The 16,867-nt window shown below is 38.2% G+C and overlaps 3 protein-coding genes across 4 annotated transcripts; 1 reads left to right on the top strand and 2 right to left on the bottom strand.

Moving 5' to 3' along the window:
• Positions 1–700: 700 nt before the first annotated feature.
• LOC127799450 (22.0 kDa class IV heat shock protein-like) lies at positions 701–1,681 on the bottom strand. The gene has a single exon (XM_052333491.1). It carries the CDS (start codon positions 1,558–1,560, stop codon positions 937–939), a length of 624 nt encoding a protein of 207 aa, XP_052189451.1. The 5' UTR covers positions 1,561–1,681; the 3' UTR covers positions 701–936.
• A 1,091-nt stretch (positions 1,682–2,772) lies between these two features.
• LOC127800605 (uncharacterized) lies at positions 2,773–6,808 on the top strand. Of its 2 annotated transcripts, none has more exons than XM_052335315.1 (6): positions 2,773–3,244; positions 3,508–3,640; positions 4,256–4,394; positions 4,827–4,863; positions 5,103–5,358; positions 5,498–6,808. In XM_052335315.1, the coding sequence occupies exons 1-6, from the start codon at positions 3,059–3,061 to the stop codon at positions 5,536–5,538; spliced, it is 792 nt and encodes a 263-aa protein (XP_052191275.1). In that variant the 5' UTR covers positions 2,773–3,058; the 3' UTR covers positions 5,539–6,808. The 2 variants fall into 2 exon arrangements, with proteins under 2 accessions (XP_052191275.1, XP_052191276.1); XM_052335316.1 differs by having other exon boundaries at positions 2,774–3,244; positions 5,478–6,808.
• A 3,082-nt stretch (positions 6,809–9,890) lies between these two features.
• On the bottom strand, positions 9,891–15,752 carry LOC127800644 (DNA repair RAD52-like protein 1, mitochondrial). Its single transcript, XM_052335371.1, has 4 exons — positions 15,321–15,752; positions 12,679–12,716; positions 12,486–12,580; positions 9,891–10,203 (listed from the first exon to the last, which is right to left on the bottom strand). Exons 1-4 carry the CDS (start codon positions 15,683–15,685, stop codon positions 10,060–10,062), a joined length of 642 nt encoding a protein of 213 aa, XP_052191331.1. The 5' UTR covers positions 15,686–15,752; the 3' UTR covers positions 9,891–10,059.
• Positions 15,753–16,867: the final 1,115 nt, after the last annotated feature.

Below are 16,867 nucleotides of genomic sequence, written 5' to 3'. Positions count from 1 at the left end.
GGGATGGTGGGGTGGGTGTTGTCTCGTCTATCCTATTCACGCTACTAAACAATAATGTCAACACACACGCGCACGCACACACAGACACACAGAGACAGACAGACAGACAGACAGGAGGAGAAGAAGAAGAAGAAGAATATCAATCTTGGAACTTGGCCTTCACTGTCTCCATGGTTGACACACACACACACACACACACACACACAGAGACAGACAGACAGACAGACAGGAGGAGAAGAAGAAGAAGAAGAATATCAATCTTGGAACTTGGCCTTCACTGTCTCCATGGTTGTCACACACACACACAGAGACAGACACACACACACACACACACACACACACACACAGACAGGAGGAGGAGAAGAAGAAGAAGAATATCAATCTTGGAACTTGGCCTTCACTGTCTCCATGGTTGTCACACACACACACACACACACAGAGACAGACAGACAGACAGACAGACAGAGAGGAGGAGAAGAAGAAGAAGAAGAATATCAATCTTGGAACTTGGCCTTCACTGTCTCCATGGTTGTCATGGTGTCGTGTTGGTCAATAATCATAAAACTTAACCGGTTAATCCAACACTTCGTTTGCCCCTTTTATGTGAAGTAAAACACAACAAAACCGTGTGTGAAGATATATATATATATATAGGTCACTCACCAACGTAAGACAGGAGTGGAGTTGAGCTGTGTCTGCATGCTTAAAAGATAAAAGCGCTTATTACTTGCATACAAAGAAAAATCCAAGTTGGGTTAATGGGCACTGTGTATTATATCCCTGGAGTACTAGTCCCTTCAACACGCATACCATACAAGACAAGTGTCATTCCACTTTCAAAAACCAAACCAAACCAAACCAAGCCCAACGCAAGCCAAGAAGATATAGATGGATGTGAGATACAAACACCACCGACCGTCAATTTCACCAATTAATTCAAAGCTCTTCTTTAGCCTTCTCCTCCTCCTCCTGCTGCCGCCGATCGCCTCTCATCTCCTCCTCCCGCGACGCCCCTTCTCCCCCCGCTTTAATGCTCACAACCTTCGGGCCCTTTATCCTGTCCGGCGACAGCTTCTCGAAGCTCACAGTAAGCACGCCGTTCTCCAGCTTCGCCTTAATGGAATCCACGTCCACGTTGTTGGGCAGCCGGAACTGCCTCCAGAACTTGCCGTACGACCGCTCCACCCGGTGCCAGTGCTCCCCCTTCTTCTCCTCTTCCCTCCTCCGCTCTCCGCTCACCCTTAGCACCCGGTTCTCCTCCACCTCGATCTGCAGCTCCTCCTTCTTCAACCCCGGCACGTCCATCCTGATCACGTGCCCCTCGGGGGTCTCCTTCCAGTCCACCTGCGCCTGGGACACCGTCAGGCTCTCGTCCCTCTCCAGCCCCAGCGGCATTTGCTCCAGCACAGCGAACGGGTCCGCCGGCCACCAGTCTCCCGTGGCCGGGCCCCGGGAGAAAGGGAAGAGCGACAGCCCGGAGCAGGAACGTGCGGCCAGAAGCAAGAAGCAGGATAACAAGAACAATTCCACCGACGGGAGCTTCATTTGGTAACGATGCATGGCGTGTTGGATATATATCGGTTTGAGAATGTTGGTTTTGGGGAGAAGGTGGAATGGAGGTGTCGGGATATATAGAGTGGGAAAATTGGATGTCGCGAGAGTTCTGGGGTGGTGGAGGAGAGTTCTAGTAAGTAATGGAATGGGGAAGAAAGTTCCAGTTGCTGGTAGCTATATGCATACATACATGTTCCAGAGGTTTCAGGTGATTTCATTCAATTATTTTAATACTTTTAACAGAGTACAGTGGTGGTGGAATTCTTACTTCCTCTTTTCTCTTTCTTTTTCTTTTCTTTTCTTTTTTTTTTATCTTTTACGTGGGGGTGGGTATCGTATTGTATCGTATCAAATAGCATGAACCCCATTATGTATGTGGATGATTGGATGATGATGAGTTTTGGCGACTTGATCCCCCCCCCCCACCCACCCCTCATACCCATCGGATGGTTTGTTCTTTTTATTTTGTTTGTATTTTTATATTTTAGAATATTTTTTTCTTATCCCGTAACACTCATTTTTTTAAATTTATTGAAAAAACTAAATTGCAAGATGTGTCATGAGAAGATTAAGATTCGAATTAATAACTTATCAAAATGACAATAACATATTAGGGTTGGTTTTGTTATTAAAATTATATTGTAATTTTTTTTTTTTTTTTATTACTGGTCAATTGAGAGGAGGTGGAGGTGTTTAAATTTAAAAATTTTAAGGCACGTTAAATGATATCATGGCCGGTTTGGTAATTAAGAGAAGAAAGTGAGGTCAATTATAACAACTTCGATTCAAACCAAGGAGAGACGACATAATAATGCCAGTGCCACGCCTCCTCCAATTCCCACTTTCTTCCCAAGCCGTGGACGTCTCACCCATATAATAATAATATTTAACCTGGACTAGACGAGTAACTTGGCCAGACAGACAGACAGAGACAGGGCCTAAATTTAAGAATAAAAATGGTTTCATTTCATCAAAGCTTTTAATTTATTTCAGATTATTAATTCAATTTTCCCCCCATTTTTTTAAACTTGACATTAATTAATTATATCATGACAAATTATTTATTTTCATAATAATTTATAATAATTTGAGAGTCGTCATGTGGCGGTGGACAACAAGCCATAACGTGCGCGTGGAAGGGAGATTGGCAGCGGGTAGGCGGTGGGGCCAGGTCTCCTCTGGTCTTTCTTTCTTTTTCTCTGGCTGCTCGTGCTCTCACTTTCTTCCTGCCTCTCTCTCCTCTCTCTCTCTCTCTCTCTCTCTGATCTGATCCACCTTCTTCTTCGTCTTCGTCTTCGTCTTCTTCTCGCTTTCCAAATCTACAGTCGAAGACATCTCCCGTCTATTCCAACGCATACTACCTCCGTTCCCAGATCGATCCAAGGCCGGCCACCGGGAAGCAGAGAAAGCTTCTCAGACTCAGATCGATCACTATATATATATATATATATATAGAGAGAGAGAGAGAGAGAGCGAGCTAGCTAGATTAGAAGCGATTAAGAAGATGAGTTCTGCGGCCAGTTTGTCGGCGCAATTTGGAGACACCACTTACACCAAGGTGTTCGTCGGGGGCTTGGCTTGGGAGACTCGTAAGGACACCATGAAAACCTACTTCGAGCAGTTCGGCGAGATCCTGGAGGCCGTGGTCATCACGGACAAGACCACTGGGAAATCCAAGGGCTATGGATTTGTACGCGCGCTTTCTGTTCTTACTTTGACGCCATTCCTTTTCTTCTGCTATTTCGTCGTGTGGATTAATTACATAATCTTCGTCGCTTGATTTTCTGTCTCACTAGAAGTTATTTCAGAAAATATGCTATACCAGTAGAATATATTCCTTTCTTTTTGTTATTTCGTGCTTATTGTTTTCTTGTATGGGAAAGATTTTATTATCTGCGAGTATTTAATTAGTTTTACTCTCTCTCTCTCTCTCTCTCTCTCTAATCAAATCAGGTGACATTTCGTGAACCTGAAGCCGCCATGAGAGCTTGTGTCGATGCTGCTCCAGTTATTGATGGGAGGAGGGCCAATTGCAACCTTGCTTCTTTGGGTATTCAAAGATCTAAACCATCTACTCCAAAACATGGTATCTGTGCTTATTTTTAATTTCAAGTTTTATATTTCATTTTGTGTATGCAAATCTATGGGTTTACTTTTACAAAGATCTGGCTAGCTAGCAAAGTTTCGAATGATTTTTCATTTTACCTTGCTGTGCGATGCCAATATAGTAGTTTCGGATGTTTAGTAACTATTCAGTATCTATTAATATCCATCAATCTGATCCACTTTGAGGAAACAAACTCACCAAGTTCATGCAAAATGAATATTCCTCCAATTATAAAGAAACATTCTATTCTTTCCCAGTCTGATCTCTACTCCGAATGGGTATCAACCCACTTAAATTAATAACACAACTGCTTTACATCCACCAAAGAAAATACAGCAAACTGTTCTCCAAAAGAATGACAGCTCATTCAACTCTGTAGTTTGTAAGAAATACTTCTTGTTCGCTCAAATTTTTCTTTCTTATTTTTCTTCTAGCTAATTTCTTACTTCTCAACCTCAGATGAGCAATCCTTTACAGATATAAAGCTATTTCATATGGCTCTCTGGAGTAATTTAATTTAATTTAGTGGGTGGTCATACATATAACCGACCGTAGGTACATATCTATAACATGATACGATAAATGGAAATGCAGGAGGAGGAGGCAGGAACTCGAGAGCAATGAGCTCTTTCCAGACAGGATATGGAGGTGGTGGGGTGGGGACAGCTTTTTCTTCAGCACCAACCTTCCCTCATTATGCCATCCAACAAGGCATACCTTTTAATGTTTATGGGTAAGCTTTTATTTTCCACTGTGTAGCTGCACTTGCATTGCCAACTCTTGCACCTATATAAGATATTGATGATAATAATTCATACATGAAATCTTAACAAAAGAATATTGCATTAATATTTTTTCTTTTTTTAATCATATATACTTTGAAGAGTAACGATATGTAGCAGAAGAATACATTAATCAAATCCCTTGTCAAGAAACACGTTAATTGATTCCATAAAATAATATTATTTTACTAGAATTTTTCAGAATAAATTGCCCACATGCATGCAGACTGTAAATGCTATGATTAGACGCATGCAGTGCAGCTGGCATGCTTTTGCTTTCTTCACAAAGCCAATTATTCTTCATTTCTGGGAGTCTTTAGCTATAAGGTTCAAGTTTTAACAATCTTCTTCTTCTGATGTTTTCTTTATTACCACATCTTCAGGTACTCTCCATACTCGCCCGACTACACCTATCCTACGGTTGGTACCATGAATGTTGCTTACTTTGCTTTACATTTTCCTTTTTTGTACAGTAAATTTCAGACAGCCATATATGTAATTAAATAATAACTTCTATTCGTTGCTTATATATGACCATGATATACAAGTGGCAGCTTGTTATGGTCGTTCATCTTAAGATCTTCGAACATTGCAATTATATCTATATATAATATATATATATATATATATTGTTGACATTTTATGGATTATATGTTCAGAGTTACTACAGCGTTTATGGAGGCGGGGCAACTTGTCAATATCCACTTTATGGAATCTCTAGTACTAGTGGGATGACGACGACAGCCTTGTATCCATATATGAACTCCGGAGATTCCACCACCAGCTACGCCTCCGCCGCGGCAGGGCAGAACTACGGCCTCCAATATCCGCATCACTTTTTCCAGGGGACTTACCCACATCACTATGCTGGTGCTCCAGTTTCTCTTGCTTCCAGTACTCCTCCATTGCAATCAGGTTTGTATAATTTATAAATTAAAGATTCCATCACTTCCATATCAACTAATTATTTGTTTTGTCTCTTTTTTGTTTTTCGCTTATGGGTGTTGGGAAAGAGGCACTAATATCTTTGACAGTTTGTTTTGTTTTGCCACAGGCGTGACCATGGCTGTCCATGCTCCAATGCCGCATATTTAATTAAAGGATTCATTCCAACGATGGATGTTTCATACGTACGAACGGCTACTCCTTCTGAAGGGTTTGGAAAAACCTTTGGCCTAACCATGCATGGTTCTCTCTCTCTCTCTCTCTTTCTCTCTCTCTCTCTCATGGAGGTCTAGGGTTCATGCATGTTTATCAATCATTCCCACGCATGGAAGCTCCCGCATAGGGACTAAAATGTTTGGAGTTTCATATTCCACTTTGCTTCTCTTTGAAGGAAGGGCTCCTACAAGAGAACCAAAGCAGTATAAGTGCAAATATTCATTTCCGACTCATGCTCTAAGAAGAGCTATGTTCATCAGAAACCTCTTACTTCAAGCCTCGGAAAGGCTGAAGTACTAAAACACAACTGGAACTTGGCCCCCGGAAAAGGCCAAGCAAAAATTCTCCCTACCGTGTTGTACTGAAGCATAAAAATGCAACAGTGCTGATTTTAAGCCCCACATCAACTCCACAATTTTGGTCTTGAAACGGCTAATTACTGCAACTTAATTTAGGTCACCACCTTTATATATATATATATGTATGTATGTATGTATAGAAGCAGCTTTAACATATCACGGGCTTGTAAAAACCCCGACTTTTTTTTGTTGAAAAAAGGCACATCCCACATCATTTGTGTCTACCCAACAACCATCTTCCCATAGGGCGTAGGAGGATTTAAGCTAGCCAGCTAGCTAGTTGGTGTTTTTTTCTGTATATTTTGTTGTGGTGGCTAAAACTATGGCAAGTGTTAGTCCCCACCATAAATCGGAGCAGTTGTGTTAATTTCTGGCACTAAAATATATCTTTTACCATATTTTTCCACAAACCCTTTAAAGAGCTTCGCTGATGGCAGCTGTGTAGCTCAAATGCATATGACCCAAGGGGTGTATTTTGGGAATACTCTTGGGTTCATCTCCCTTAACCCATCATCAACCATGGTTAGAAGATAGGCTAGTCATCCTCATCTCTCTCTCTCTCTCTCTCTCTCTCTGAGTTTTACTCTCGGAGAGAACTCAGCACTGGTTATCATGCCTGTGGTTTGGATTGTAACTCAGTATGCTGCTCAGAAGAAGACCGAATCTTAATCAGCATTGATTCATGAGAATGGATACTGTTGTTTTTATTTTGCTTAATTAATTAACTTGGAGACTTCTTAATTTGCTGATAGTTTGTTCATGATGGGACTAATTTATGCCCTTCCTATTTGAAGAGGAACTAGTACTCTTTATGGATGAAGCTGCTAATGCTTGAGCTACCATAATATTTGTTTACTTCATTATAGTATGTAGAGCATGTTTCCTGGCATTACTGCATCTGCATTTGTCGATAAGATGATGAATACCACACTGAAGCACACTTGACTTAAAAAACCTGTTTGGTTTCAGGGTACAATAAGGACAGTTACTTTTTATTAATAAAGATTTTTTTTTTTTTTTGCTAGATATATTGAAAAAGAGTTTAAAAGATAGTGTTCAATTTCCTGTTTGATTTTGAATTACAATTGAAGTTTTTAAAAACCTAGGTTTATGGTTTAAATAAGAACTCTTTGTATTTTTAGTTTTTTCCTTTCGGCTGAGCAGCAAATTAAGAAAGCCCTTTTAGCAAGAAAAAATTAAATGTTTTTGTTTTTTTTATTTTATTTAAAATTTTTAATTTTAGTAATAAAGACTCAATTTGATAAATTAGGTGCAATTTTATCTTACGGTCAAACATGTGGTTTTGCTCACGTGACATGCCACATGACAATTTGAGTAGGCCTCACATTGACTGTTATTGAAAAAAAATAAAAAAATTTAAATCAAAACAAAGGGGTGGACCAATTGAGAAGACCAAGGATAGTGGATTTGAGAGAAGATTAGAAGCCATGGTGACGACGAACACCATCGGCGACGAGAAGACAACCACAGCAAGCCAACGCCCAAGACAAGATGTGGATCGTTAGCCATGGCAGACAACAACTCTGGCTACAGCCGTAGTGACTTATTGAGGGAAAAACGACCACGGCAACCCATTGCCGTGATCATAGCCATGGCGCATTCACGACAACGAGCCATGGCCCACGAGGAGTTAGCCACCGTCGTCGACAGTCACTATGCACTTGGATTGATTGACCCTTGACCATGGAGAAGAAGATTGATGTGAAGTTAGTCATGGGAAAGACGCAAGGTCATGGCCATGGTGAAACTGATCGACCATCAGCCATGGGGAAGACTCAAAGTCGCGATCATGACGATGAAGGATGTAGGAGAAAGGGGGGCAGCCGGCGGTCGAGGAAGAAGGCAGTGGTTGTGTAAAGGGAAGGCAAACTAGAGGGAGAAAAGATGGATCTTGATCGAATTAATTTAATTTTAATTTTAATTTTTATATTTTTTCAACAACAATGAACACGAGACTCACTCAAATTGCCAAGTGGCATGTCACCATGGGCAAAGCCACACGCTTCTCTAATCAATTTTTGACCGCAGGATAAAATTACACCTAATTTCTTAAATCAATTTTTATCGTTAAAATTGAAAATTTTAAATAAAATCGTAAAAATATAAAAAGATTTAATTTTTTCATACTAAAAACCCCATTAAGAAAAGACAATCTAACCTGCTGCATTGCAAATCCTAGATCATCTATATCCTCAAGACTCAAACCAGAAAATTTGATCTGAAAAATAAAAAGGAACAATCAAAATTAAAATACGCGGGTTTTGTTGTTGTTGTTGTCGTCGTCTTGGGGTGGCTATGGCGACTTTAGTTTACTTTTTCAGTTACTACGGCCCTGTTGGGGTCATTCTTTCTGTGTCATTTAGCCTCTATGCATGGAGTGTTGCCTTTGCGTTGCGCCCTTCCATTGCTATCAATTTGGCCCGATGCTGAATGGAGCCTCTCATGATCAGCTATTACGTGGTGATTGATCGTCTAGTAGTTTAGTTTCTATTTTAGTGTAAACGTTTTGTTATCCCTGTTATTTTCTATTTGGCTACGTGTACTTAAAAAAGACTTTTTGCCCATCTTGTTCTCTTTCCCGTTAAATGAAATTTTTACTTGGTTAACAAAAAAAAAATAAAATCAACCCCACTACAAAACTATAAAAAAATAGCTAAGCACGGCTCTCAGGTCAAATAGTTAGATCATGATAAGTTAAGATTCGCACTAATAGGTTGTGAGTTCGACTCTTTATCCTGTGTAGTGAAACAAAATCTTCACCTGCAATTTATCTGCACGAAATTGTCTATCGACACCTTTAACACATTAACTCCATAAAATAGGCGACCCACCTTCACGTTCATCTACACAATTTGTTGCATGTGACATATCCTTCCAGCAAAAACACACACATAGCAAAGCGTCGAGATGCCAACAATGATCCAACTAAAACTTAATGATCTTCTCTCCCCCAAGTGGCTTCTATGACTAAGGAAGAAACAGTTTCAGAATTATATATGGACCAGCTGAGAGCTGATGAAGGGAGTTTATGTACGTATGTATTAAGTTAGTTTTTGAATTTTTAAAATGATTTTAAAGTAATCACTAAAGGTTTTTAATACTGTTGCACTCTCGTTGAGAGGCTACGGTCAATAAAAATTGGCCCATGATTTGAAAAATCGTAGATCATCAATATAAAAGATAGTTGAGAGGAGAAAGGTTATACCAGCTGGATTAATATACTCAAGAGAAGCATTATTGAATCAACTGGGTGTGGGAACACATTCTCGACTTTGGTAGTGAGCTAGAAGACAAGGGAAAGAGAAACTCACCACGGCAGATGGGCTTCCAACATAACTAAAACTATAGTATTTTTTCAAATAGTCTAAAAACCATAATATTTTGTTGAATAAATTTCTAAATGTAGTATTATTAAAGAATCCATTTTGAGTGTTTATTTTAAATCTTTTCATTTGTTTTATACTCATTTTCATTTGTAAAAAAAATAAAAACTAATAATTATATTTAATAACTATCATCTGTTTCAGATCTTTTTTTTATAAATAAATTGAATATGTTTGATAAAAGTAAAAAAAAAAAACATCAATGTCATTAGCTTGGTGATTAAATATACGTAAAAGTTACTTTATATTGCTGGCAGCTACCCCTAAATAAAAACAATGACTTGCTCAGTCAAATATTGTATTGATGAAGCTGCATGTGAGGCTAATTAGACAACAAAACAGAAACCAAAATCTCAACTAGAAGACACCATTCTGATGTTTCTGTATTTTGATTTTCCAATAAATGAACTGTGTTCATCTGTTTTGAATCGTACAAAAAGCAGCTTCAAAAAGCAGCTTCAAATATGCATTTTCTTCTTTTAGAAAAAAACTATAAACAAAAACAGAAAACTAAAAACTAGAGTAAAACCAGAGGACAGGTTTACCGTTTACATCAAAATAATACGAGGAGTACTATAATTCTCTCAAAAACATGAAGCAATTAGGTGAAGCAAATGCTAATTGCCAACTAAAATTTGTCACCCGTTACATTAAAATTTGCCGATTATATATATATATATATATATGTTTTGCTAAGACAAGTCTTCGTGATAAAGATGGAGCCCCAGACCAAAGCGAGCACAAGCTCGGCGAAATGCCATTGCTTCTGCCTTCTGCACTGGATCTCCATAGCTTCCATTCTCCACTGAAGCTGTTCCAATCGACTCCCTATATATCTGATTCTCAACAAAAATGGAACCCCAAAAAAAAGAAAATCAAAAGAAACAGTAATGGGAGTTAGTTTCCCTCATTTTCCTATTCACTAAATAATCAGTCAAGCTGAAGGAAGCAAGTAGAGTTCCAATACTTCATCATGATTCAAGCATTTTAATACCAAAGGCCGAGGGTTTGATTTAAATCTTGGGGAGAAGGTTCTCGCTCTAGCTACTTCCACAAAACACCAGCCCCTCAGGGCATGACATGTCATTGATGTAAGATTTTTTTAGTACACAAGTTAAGAACAGTATTTTGAAGAAGACTCTTTGAGCCAAACACCTCTCTCAACTTGATTGCTAGCATTCTCTTTTTTCACAAGCTCCTCTGTTCTGGCATCCTAGCCATCGTCAGTGTGGCTGCACATACTACAGCTTCCATGTAGCAAGACAGGGAAGCTCCATATGGCATAAAAGTTATATCTTCTAGTTTCTTTCTCTCCTCAAGAGTTACAGCCTTGACAAGGATGGATGGATGCATTGATTCCCCCCACAAGCTCATCCATTCTGGCATTCTAGCCATAGCTAGTGAGAGTGAACGGACATACTACAGATCAAATTAATGCGTCAATCCAGGGAAGCTCCTCATGGCACAAATGTTGCCTCCTTGAGTGTCCTCTCCACAAGAGTTGCTCTGCTTTAACTTGCATGGATCTCCTTGACCTGAGCTAGGCCCTACCTACTTAGCTTCTTGGAGCCAGTCTCCTAGGCGCACTACATTGGTACATCTCTTCAACGTCTCCTCAGTAAATCCATAGTCAGGAATCTCAGAACTCTCTTAAAACGTCATCTCTGCGGGTGTGTCTCCTCAAGAACACCTTGCCAATGGTCTCCCTCGAGAACTATACCTTAAGCACCCTTGAGTCTTTGGAAGAGTCATTACTCCCCAGGTGTGCTTAGGTCAGCCCCCTTGGCATAATCACTCCAGGGTCAATGTAAAGATCAACCTGATAACTTTAGTGGAATTTCCTCAACACCTATCTCCAATATACTTCCCGGCATCTCCTCTTGGCTGAAATTACCTACTCAGTGATTTGCCCTTGTCATTATACCTCAAGTGTCCTCCACCTCCTATACGTCACCCAGAGGGCTATCCCCCCCATACACTAGAGATCACTAGGGATTTCTAGATTAGAGGAATGAACTAAGGATTCCATCAAGGGGTACAATCCTCTGCTGCTACACTGATGGGATGATCCCCATGCCTGGGCCAATCATTGAGACAAGGGCTACAAGACAAAAGAAATTTCTTTACCAGTTAATTGGGCTACAGTCTGCAATCCCTCTCCAGCCTTGGAAGGTGCTTGCTAAGTAGCCTACCCAGCAGGGATTATGGCTCCACAATTTTAAAGCCTATCAAAGGTTGCACTGTTCCAAGTAAGAGCCACGCTGCATTCACTTCCATCCCATTTGTCTCTTGGATGTCCACCTCCTCTGCTAAAGGCTGGTTTATCAAGAACACGCAAGAAAAGCACTTCAAATTGTTGATTAATCAACAAAGATGGCTTAGAAGGACCAATAGTTCATTATCTAATGGATCTTTCTGTTCTAATACTCTATCCAAGAGTTATTAGTATTTATCAAATCTCTTCCTATCTAACGGAAGGCTATTGGATCAAATGGCAGAGACATTGTTGAGAAAAAGATGGCTTTTCCCAGATGAAATGAAAATTGGATTCATGTAACAAGAGAAAGATTTCTCATTCCTTAGCCAGAAAAGTATGTAGCCATGAAAGAGGGGCAAGCATATCAAGCAAGAATCTCTAAGCCCACACAAAAATCTCATGTCCTCACAGTGAAGAATTCTAACTGTCTACTGTTAATTTCTTTTAGCTTTACTCTCCGCACTAATTTGATAATGTTCAACCCTTTTTTTTTAGTTTTTCATAATTTCATCAGTGTGACCTATCTGAATGGCTTGTGTGTTGGACTCTGGCACAAAGGATTCCTACCCTTCTCTGTTTCCAGCTTACTATTTGTTTTATGTGTGTTTTCCTTGAATCGAGTGCCCCAAGACCATACACTCTGCATAACATCTCTCCTAGTTGCCTCAGTTTTCCATTCACATCTCATAGGTTTTTGAGTATTTATGTGCCCATCATTACTTCCCAGATGCGCTTATATCAGCTCCTACGCAGAAACATACCTAGCCCACTTGACCTCACCAGAGAACATTCAGAAGTAGACAAACTAGAAGTAGCACAAATTTTGCAATATATAAAGAAATTATAAAGTAGAAATAATACCTCAGCATCAGTCCCATAAAGTGTTACACGATAAACAACAGACACTGTCTTGCCATCAGCTGAATGGGTGATGCTCCTAACCTCACCAGACCATTCTACAATAGATAGAGAATTTGAAACATTTTAATACCCCTTGCAATTAAAATGTACTACTACACGAAAAATATAGAAAATAAAGTGAACTTTAACATACCTGGAGCATGTAAATTCATAATTCGATTCACAACATGCCTACAAACATTGGAGGAGAACTAAAAATTTTAAACGATCATCCATTTCAAGTATTAAACATGAAGCTAACATCTGACTACCACATCCTAAAACTGTAAGGTGCTTACATAGCATAGAAAGTAATGGCAAATGGGACAAGGAAAAAGTTCTTAGAAGAAGATGAAAAACACACATACTGATGCCCATGACTAACGATTTTTTTTCTGTTTTATGTTTTTTTCTTTAAGAAGAGGTAAAATAATGATCATTAATCATATAGAATTTAAATAAAATTAGAATTATAGTTATAATTGGAGTTATACAGAAGGAAGGCTTTATCCAGTAACATTTTCACGGGAGAAAAACAGAAAGACAAAAAAATAGTATTATGCAATTACACTTCAATTATTGGAAGCCATGGAATTATCTTCAAATGTTTTCTTTTCTTTTTTTTTTCAGTAGCCCTGTTTCCAATACATTCCCTAAGTTTTCCCTAAACTTCCAAATAAAGTCAGAATAATGTTCAAATGTTAAATTTTGAAATTCTGTAGGATGAAACATTTAGTTTGTAACACTAGGACAAATTTTTTATAGAAGTGCACGGGTTACCTGAGTATCTCCCAGTCCCCCAAACGTGTGCAGTCATTCTACAGAATTAAAATGATATTTACCTGGAGATCAAGGCATATATTCAAACCAAATTACACCGACAATGCTCACCCATTGACCATTGTGGTTTGACCTAAATATTCAACGCATATATTTAGGTTAGATACACATAATACAACTAATTCTATGAAATTACACTGAACTCCCTTAATTTTTTTAACAAGAAACCCCCTTCCATTACCATGTAGGCAGTTCACTAATAAAATTGACTTAGTCCTTCCAATTTCCTAGTCCATCCTTAATGTTTAAATTAGAACTAGATGAAGTTCTTAAATTAATGAACCTTGACTCCCTCTTCTTTCCATCTATTTCTCTACAAATAAACCATGAGCCTGCAGGCACCCCATGCTAATCGACATCAAATCATCTTTACTACCCTCACCCAACCACCACAACCATCAAACCAAGCCTTGCCTATCCATCACAACAACAGCCGCATATCTACCCTTTGTAGAATCATATGAACCAACAAGCATCCATCAACATGGCAGTCCTAACTCCTTTCTCCATCACATATCAAATTGCAAGCCCACATACCGCTATGAGGCACCCACTCAGGAATATTAACCACTGTCAAGGAACCCAAGCCACATACATTTTTGTCAGCCATTAGCATCTAGCCAGCCTACAGAACAGACCAACTGTTGTTAGCAAGAGACAAAGATCATTTCTTTGCCATCCGGATGACCAATACATTTTCTTTCCCAGGATACAAACAAAACCGATAGTTGTAAAAAGGAAAATAAAATATTTCTAAAGAAATGTGCCAAAAACTCCAAGAAACATTTCTTGTTATTTGGGAGTTCAACTTTTCTTCACAAAATATCTACCTGCTTGTTAGCTAATTGGACAAGATATTCAGATGATGTGTGGTACTTGAATCTAAACCCTCCAAATTGTAGTAGCAGAAACAAAGTCCTGCAAGTTACTCCGTTAAGGACAAACATAGGTCCCAACAAATCTTAGCCTTAAAATAGAAACAGTCGGGGATTAAATTATCACAAAGATAAACTTCATCTCACTGAACATTGAACCTGTTCCTGATAAAACAATAATTCATTCAAATTATTCAAATTAGAGCAGTCTCTTTCATCAAGTCTAACTAGCCTCTTGACATAGAATTCATGTTCAGGTGATCATACCCTGACAAAGATCAATTTTAAGCAAAATTTTCCACAGAACAAATATGAAATAACATCAATAAATCCTGGACTTGCTTCTGTGAGTGGGATGACTATGATCATTTCAGCAGATTTCCCTCTGCCTTCATTCCTTCAACCAAGTAGCTGGCTAAAGTGGTTGAAGAACACCACACCAGCTAGAAGCCTTATTTCCAATATTAGTCCCACATATCCTCTTGTTGGTCCCATGCCCATGACAGAATGAGACTCAGTAGCATCGCATGTGTCAGTGACAGTGTAAGGGTTCACATGTACCCTACATCATATCTACAGATTGTTTTCTGAATGTAATACATCATATCTATAGAATTTTATTGTACATTAGTACCATGCCCTACATTGTAGTACTTGAAATTTCATATGAATCAGATAAAATTACTTGTAGATATACCCCAACTTCAAGCAGATATAATACAAGTTTCAACAAACTTGCCAATACAAAGTAAACTAAGCAAATAGACCTATTTCCTCAAATAAATAGAAATCCGGGCAATGGAAATTCCTTAGATTAAGTGGCTTATACGATAATAAGAGAACACCCAACGAAATTACACAAAAGTGCCATAGCCATTTGACTATTTACCAAATTAATTATATTAATGGACAAACAATGTCATTTTTCCAAAGAAAAGGAGATGTGCACAGAGAGAAACGAGTAACCAGTAACCGATAAAAATACCGACATTTACCATAGCTAACGTTTCGATTTGTCATATGTTCATAGTGAGTGAATGCGCGTGCAGAGAGACAGAGAAAGAGAGGGTTGAAGGCGAACCAGGGGATGTATTTGACGGAGAAGCCGTCAGATTCGGTGCGAACTCTGACGAGGGAATCGGGGACTTTCTTGTTGAGTTGTTTGAGGATTTCGGAGAGAGGACGGCTGATTCCAGAGGTAGGAATCTCTTCGTCTTCGTCCAGCACGTCGGTTTTAGGAGCATATGGACCACCTGCCACTCTCCCTCCGCCATTACCTTTCCACCCAGCAGCAGCAGCAGCGTATGAACGACAGTAACTAGAAGAAAAGCTCCGGCAAACCAATTCCGATTTCCCCCAAGCAGACAAGAACAACGACGATGTTGTCGGTGTCGGATTGCAACTAAGCGCTTTCGCTAAACCCTTCACTTTCATCAGATACGGCATCTCTCTCTCTCTCTCTCTCTCTCTCTCTCTGCTCGACACTTTTTTTTCAAGGGTCTCTGACAGCTTTTGTTGCCCTCTCCGTTTTGCCATGTGCTTTTCCCAAATTTGAACTCTCGTCTCATTTGCCTGAAAGATGAAAATTGCAGACGAACCCCTTATATTTGCAAAGCCCTCTCCGTTTTGCCATGTGCTTTTCCCAAATTTGAACTCTCGTCTCATCTGCCTGAAAGATGAAAATTGCAGACGAACCCCTTATATTTGCAAAATTCAATTGGGTGATACACAATTACTTTGGTGATCCAACTTATCATGTAAATAAAATTTGAACTTTTCGTATTTAATATAAAACTAACTAAACCACTATACTCTAATTCATTTTTATACAAATATTGTTTTAAAAAAATTAAAAATCTAATATTCAACTGTCAAACATATTTTTTAATTTACACATATAAAATATAAGATAAACCTCTTGTATATATATAAATATATATATTTCTTCATTTTTTATTTTTTATTTTTTAAAATAAATTTTAGAAAATTCCTTAATAATATTAGAAGGGCAAATTATGTTATGCACGTATAGAAAAATTAAAAAAATTAAATGAAAATTTATTGGATAATGTTTGACAATAATAGTTTACTTTTTAATTTTTTTAAGGTAAAATTTTAAATGAAATGAGATTTTGTTTAATGATAAAATTGTTTAGAAAAAATGATTATTGTTTAAAGGTATGAACTCAAAATTTGTTAACATGGTTAATTTTTTTTTTTTAAACAAATATGATGCGAATCTCATATGCTGATATGACATTTACAGATCAAATTAAAAATAAAACCTCAATAAAAATTATAACAGATTTATAAGAAAATAAAAAAAAAAGTCTTGACTCGTTGATTATGGAGAATTACAAATCAAAATATAGACATCATTCTTAATAACAAAATGATAAGATGGAAAATAAGTCGATTTGATTGCCACAAACATTTAGCTTGATAAGATATGAAAGTTTTTCAAAAGAATAAGAGAAAAATTTTCAAAAATTCGATCATTCTTTACACATGAATGCAGCCTTTTATGGGCAAGTATAATCCTAAATCAAATACCCTAACAAATGGACTTTAATTAAAACAATGATGGACTTAAGTTAAAACAATATTTTAAGCCCAAATAAGCCTAAG

Source organism: Diospyros lotus, chromosome 4 (assembly GCF_014633365.1).
Source record: "Diospyros lotus cultivar Yz01 chromosome 4, ASM1463336v1, whole genome shotgun sequence".
NCBI classification, from domain to species: Eukaryota; Viridiplantae; Streptophyta; class Magnoliopsida; order Ericales; family Ebenaceae; genus Diospyros; species Diospyros lotus.
The sequence above is the reverse complement of the archived record's forward strand: the minus strand, read 5'-3'. Positions and strand labels throughout refer to the sequence as shown.

What these genes read in the sequence shown, in the direction of transcription:
- LOC127799450 (XM_052333491.1), bottom strand. Translation starts at nt 1,560, where the DNA reads ATGCATCGTTACCAAATGAAGCTCCCGTCGGTGGAATTGTTCTTGTTA.
- LOC127800605 (XM_052335315.1), top strand. Translation starts at nt 3,059, where the DNA reads ATGAGTTCTGCGGCCAGTTTGTCGGCGCAATTTGGAGACACCACTTAC. An exon ending in ACCATCTACTCCAAAACATG is followed by an intron (nt 3,641 to 4,255) that starts GTATCTGTGCTT and finishes ATGGAAATGCAG; the next exon opens with GAGGAGGAGGCAGGAACTCG. An exon ending in TACTCCTCCATTGCAATCAG is followed by an intron (nt 5,359 to 5,497) that starts GTTTGTATAATT and finishes GTTTTGCCACAG; the next exon opens with GCGTGACCATGGCTGTCCAT.
- LOC127800644 (XM_052335371.1), bottom strand. Translation starts at nt 15,685, where the DNA reads ATGCCGTATCTGATGAAAGTGAAGGGTTTAGCGAAAGCGCTTAGTTGC. An exon ending in TCCGTCAAATACATCCCCTG is followed by an intron (nt 12,717 to 15,320) that starts GTTCGCCTTCAA and finishes CAATGTTTGTAG; the next exon opens with GCATGTTGTGAATCGAATTA. An exon ending in TTTATGGGACTGATGCTGAG is followed by an intron (nt 10,204 to 12,485) that starts GTATTATTTCTA and finishes GTTGAGAATCAG; the next exon opens with ATATATAGGGAGTCGATTGG.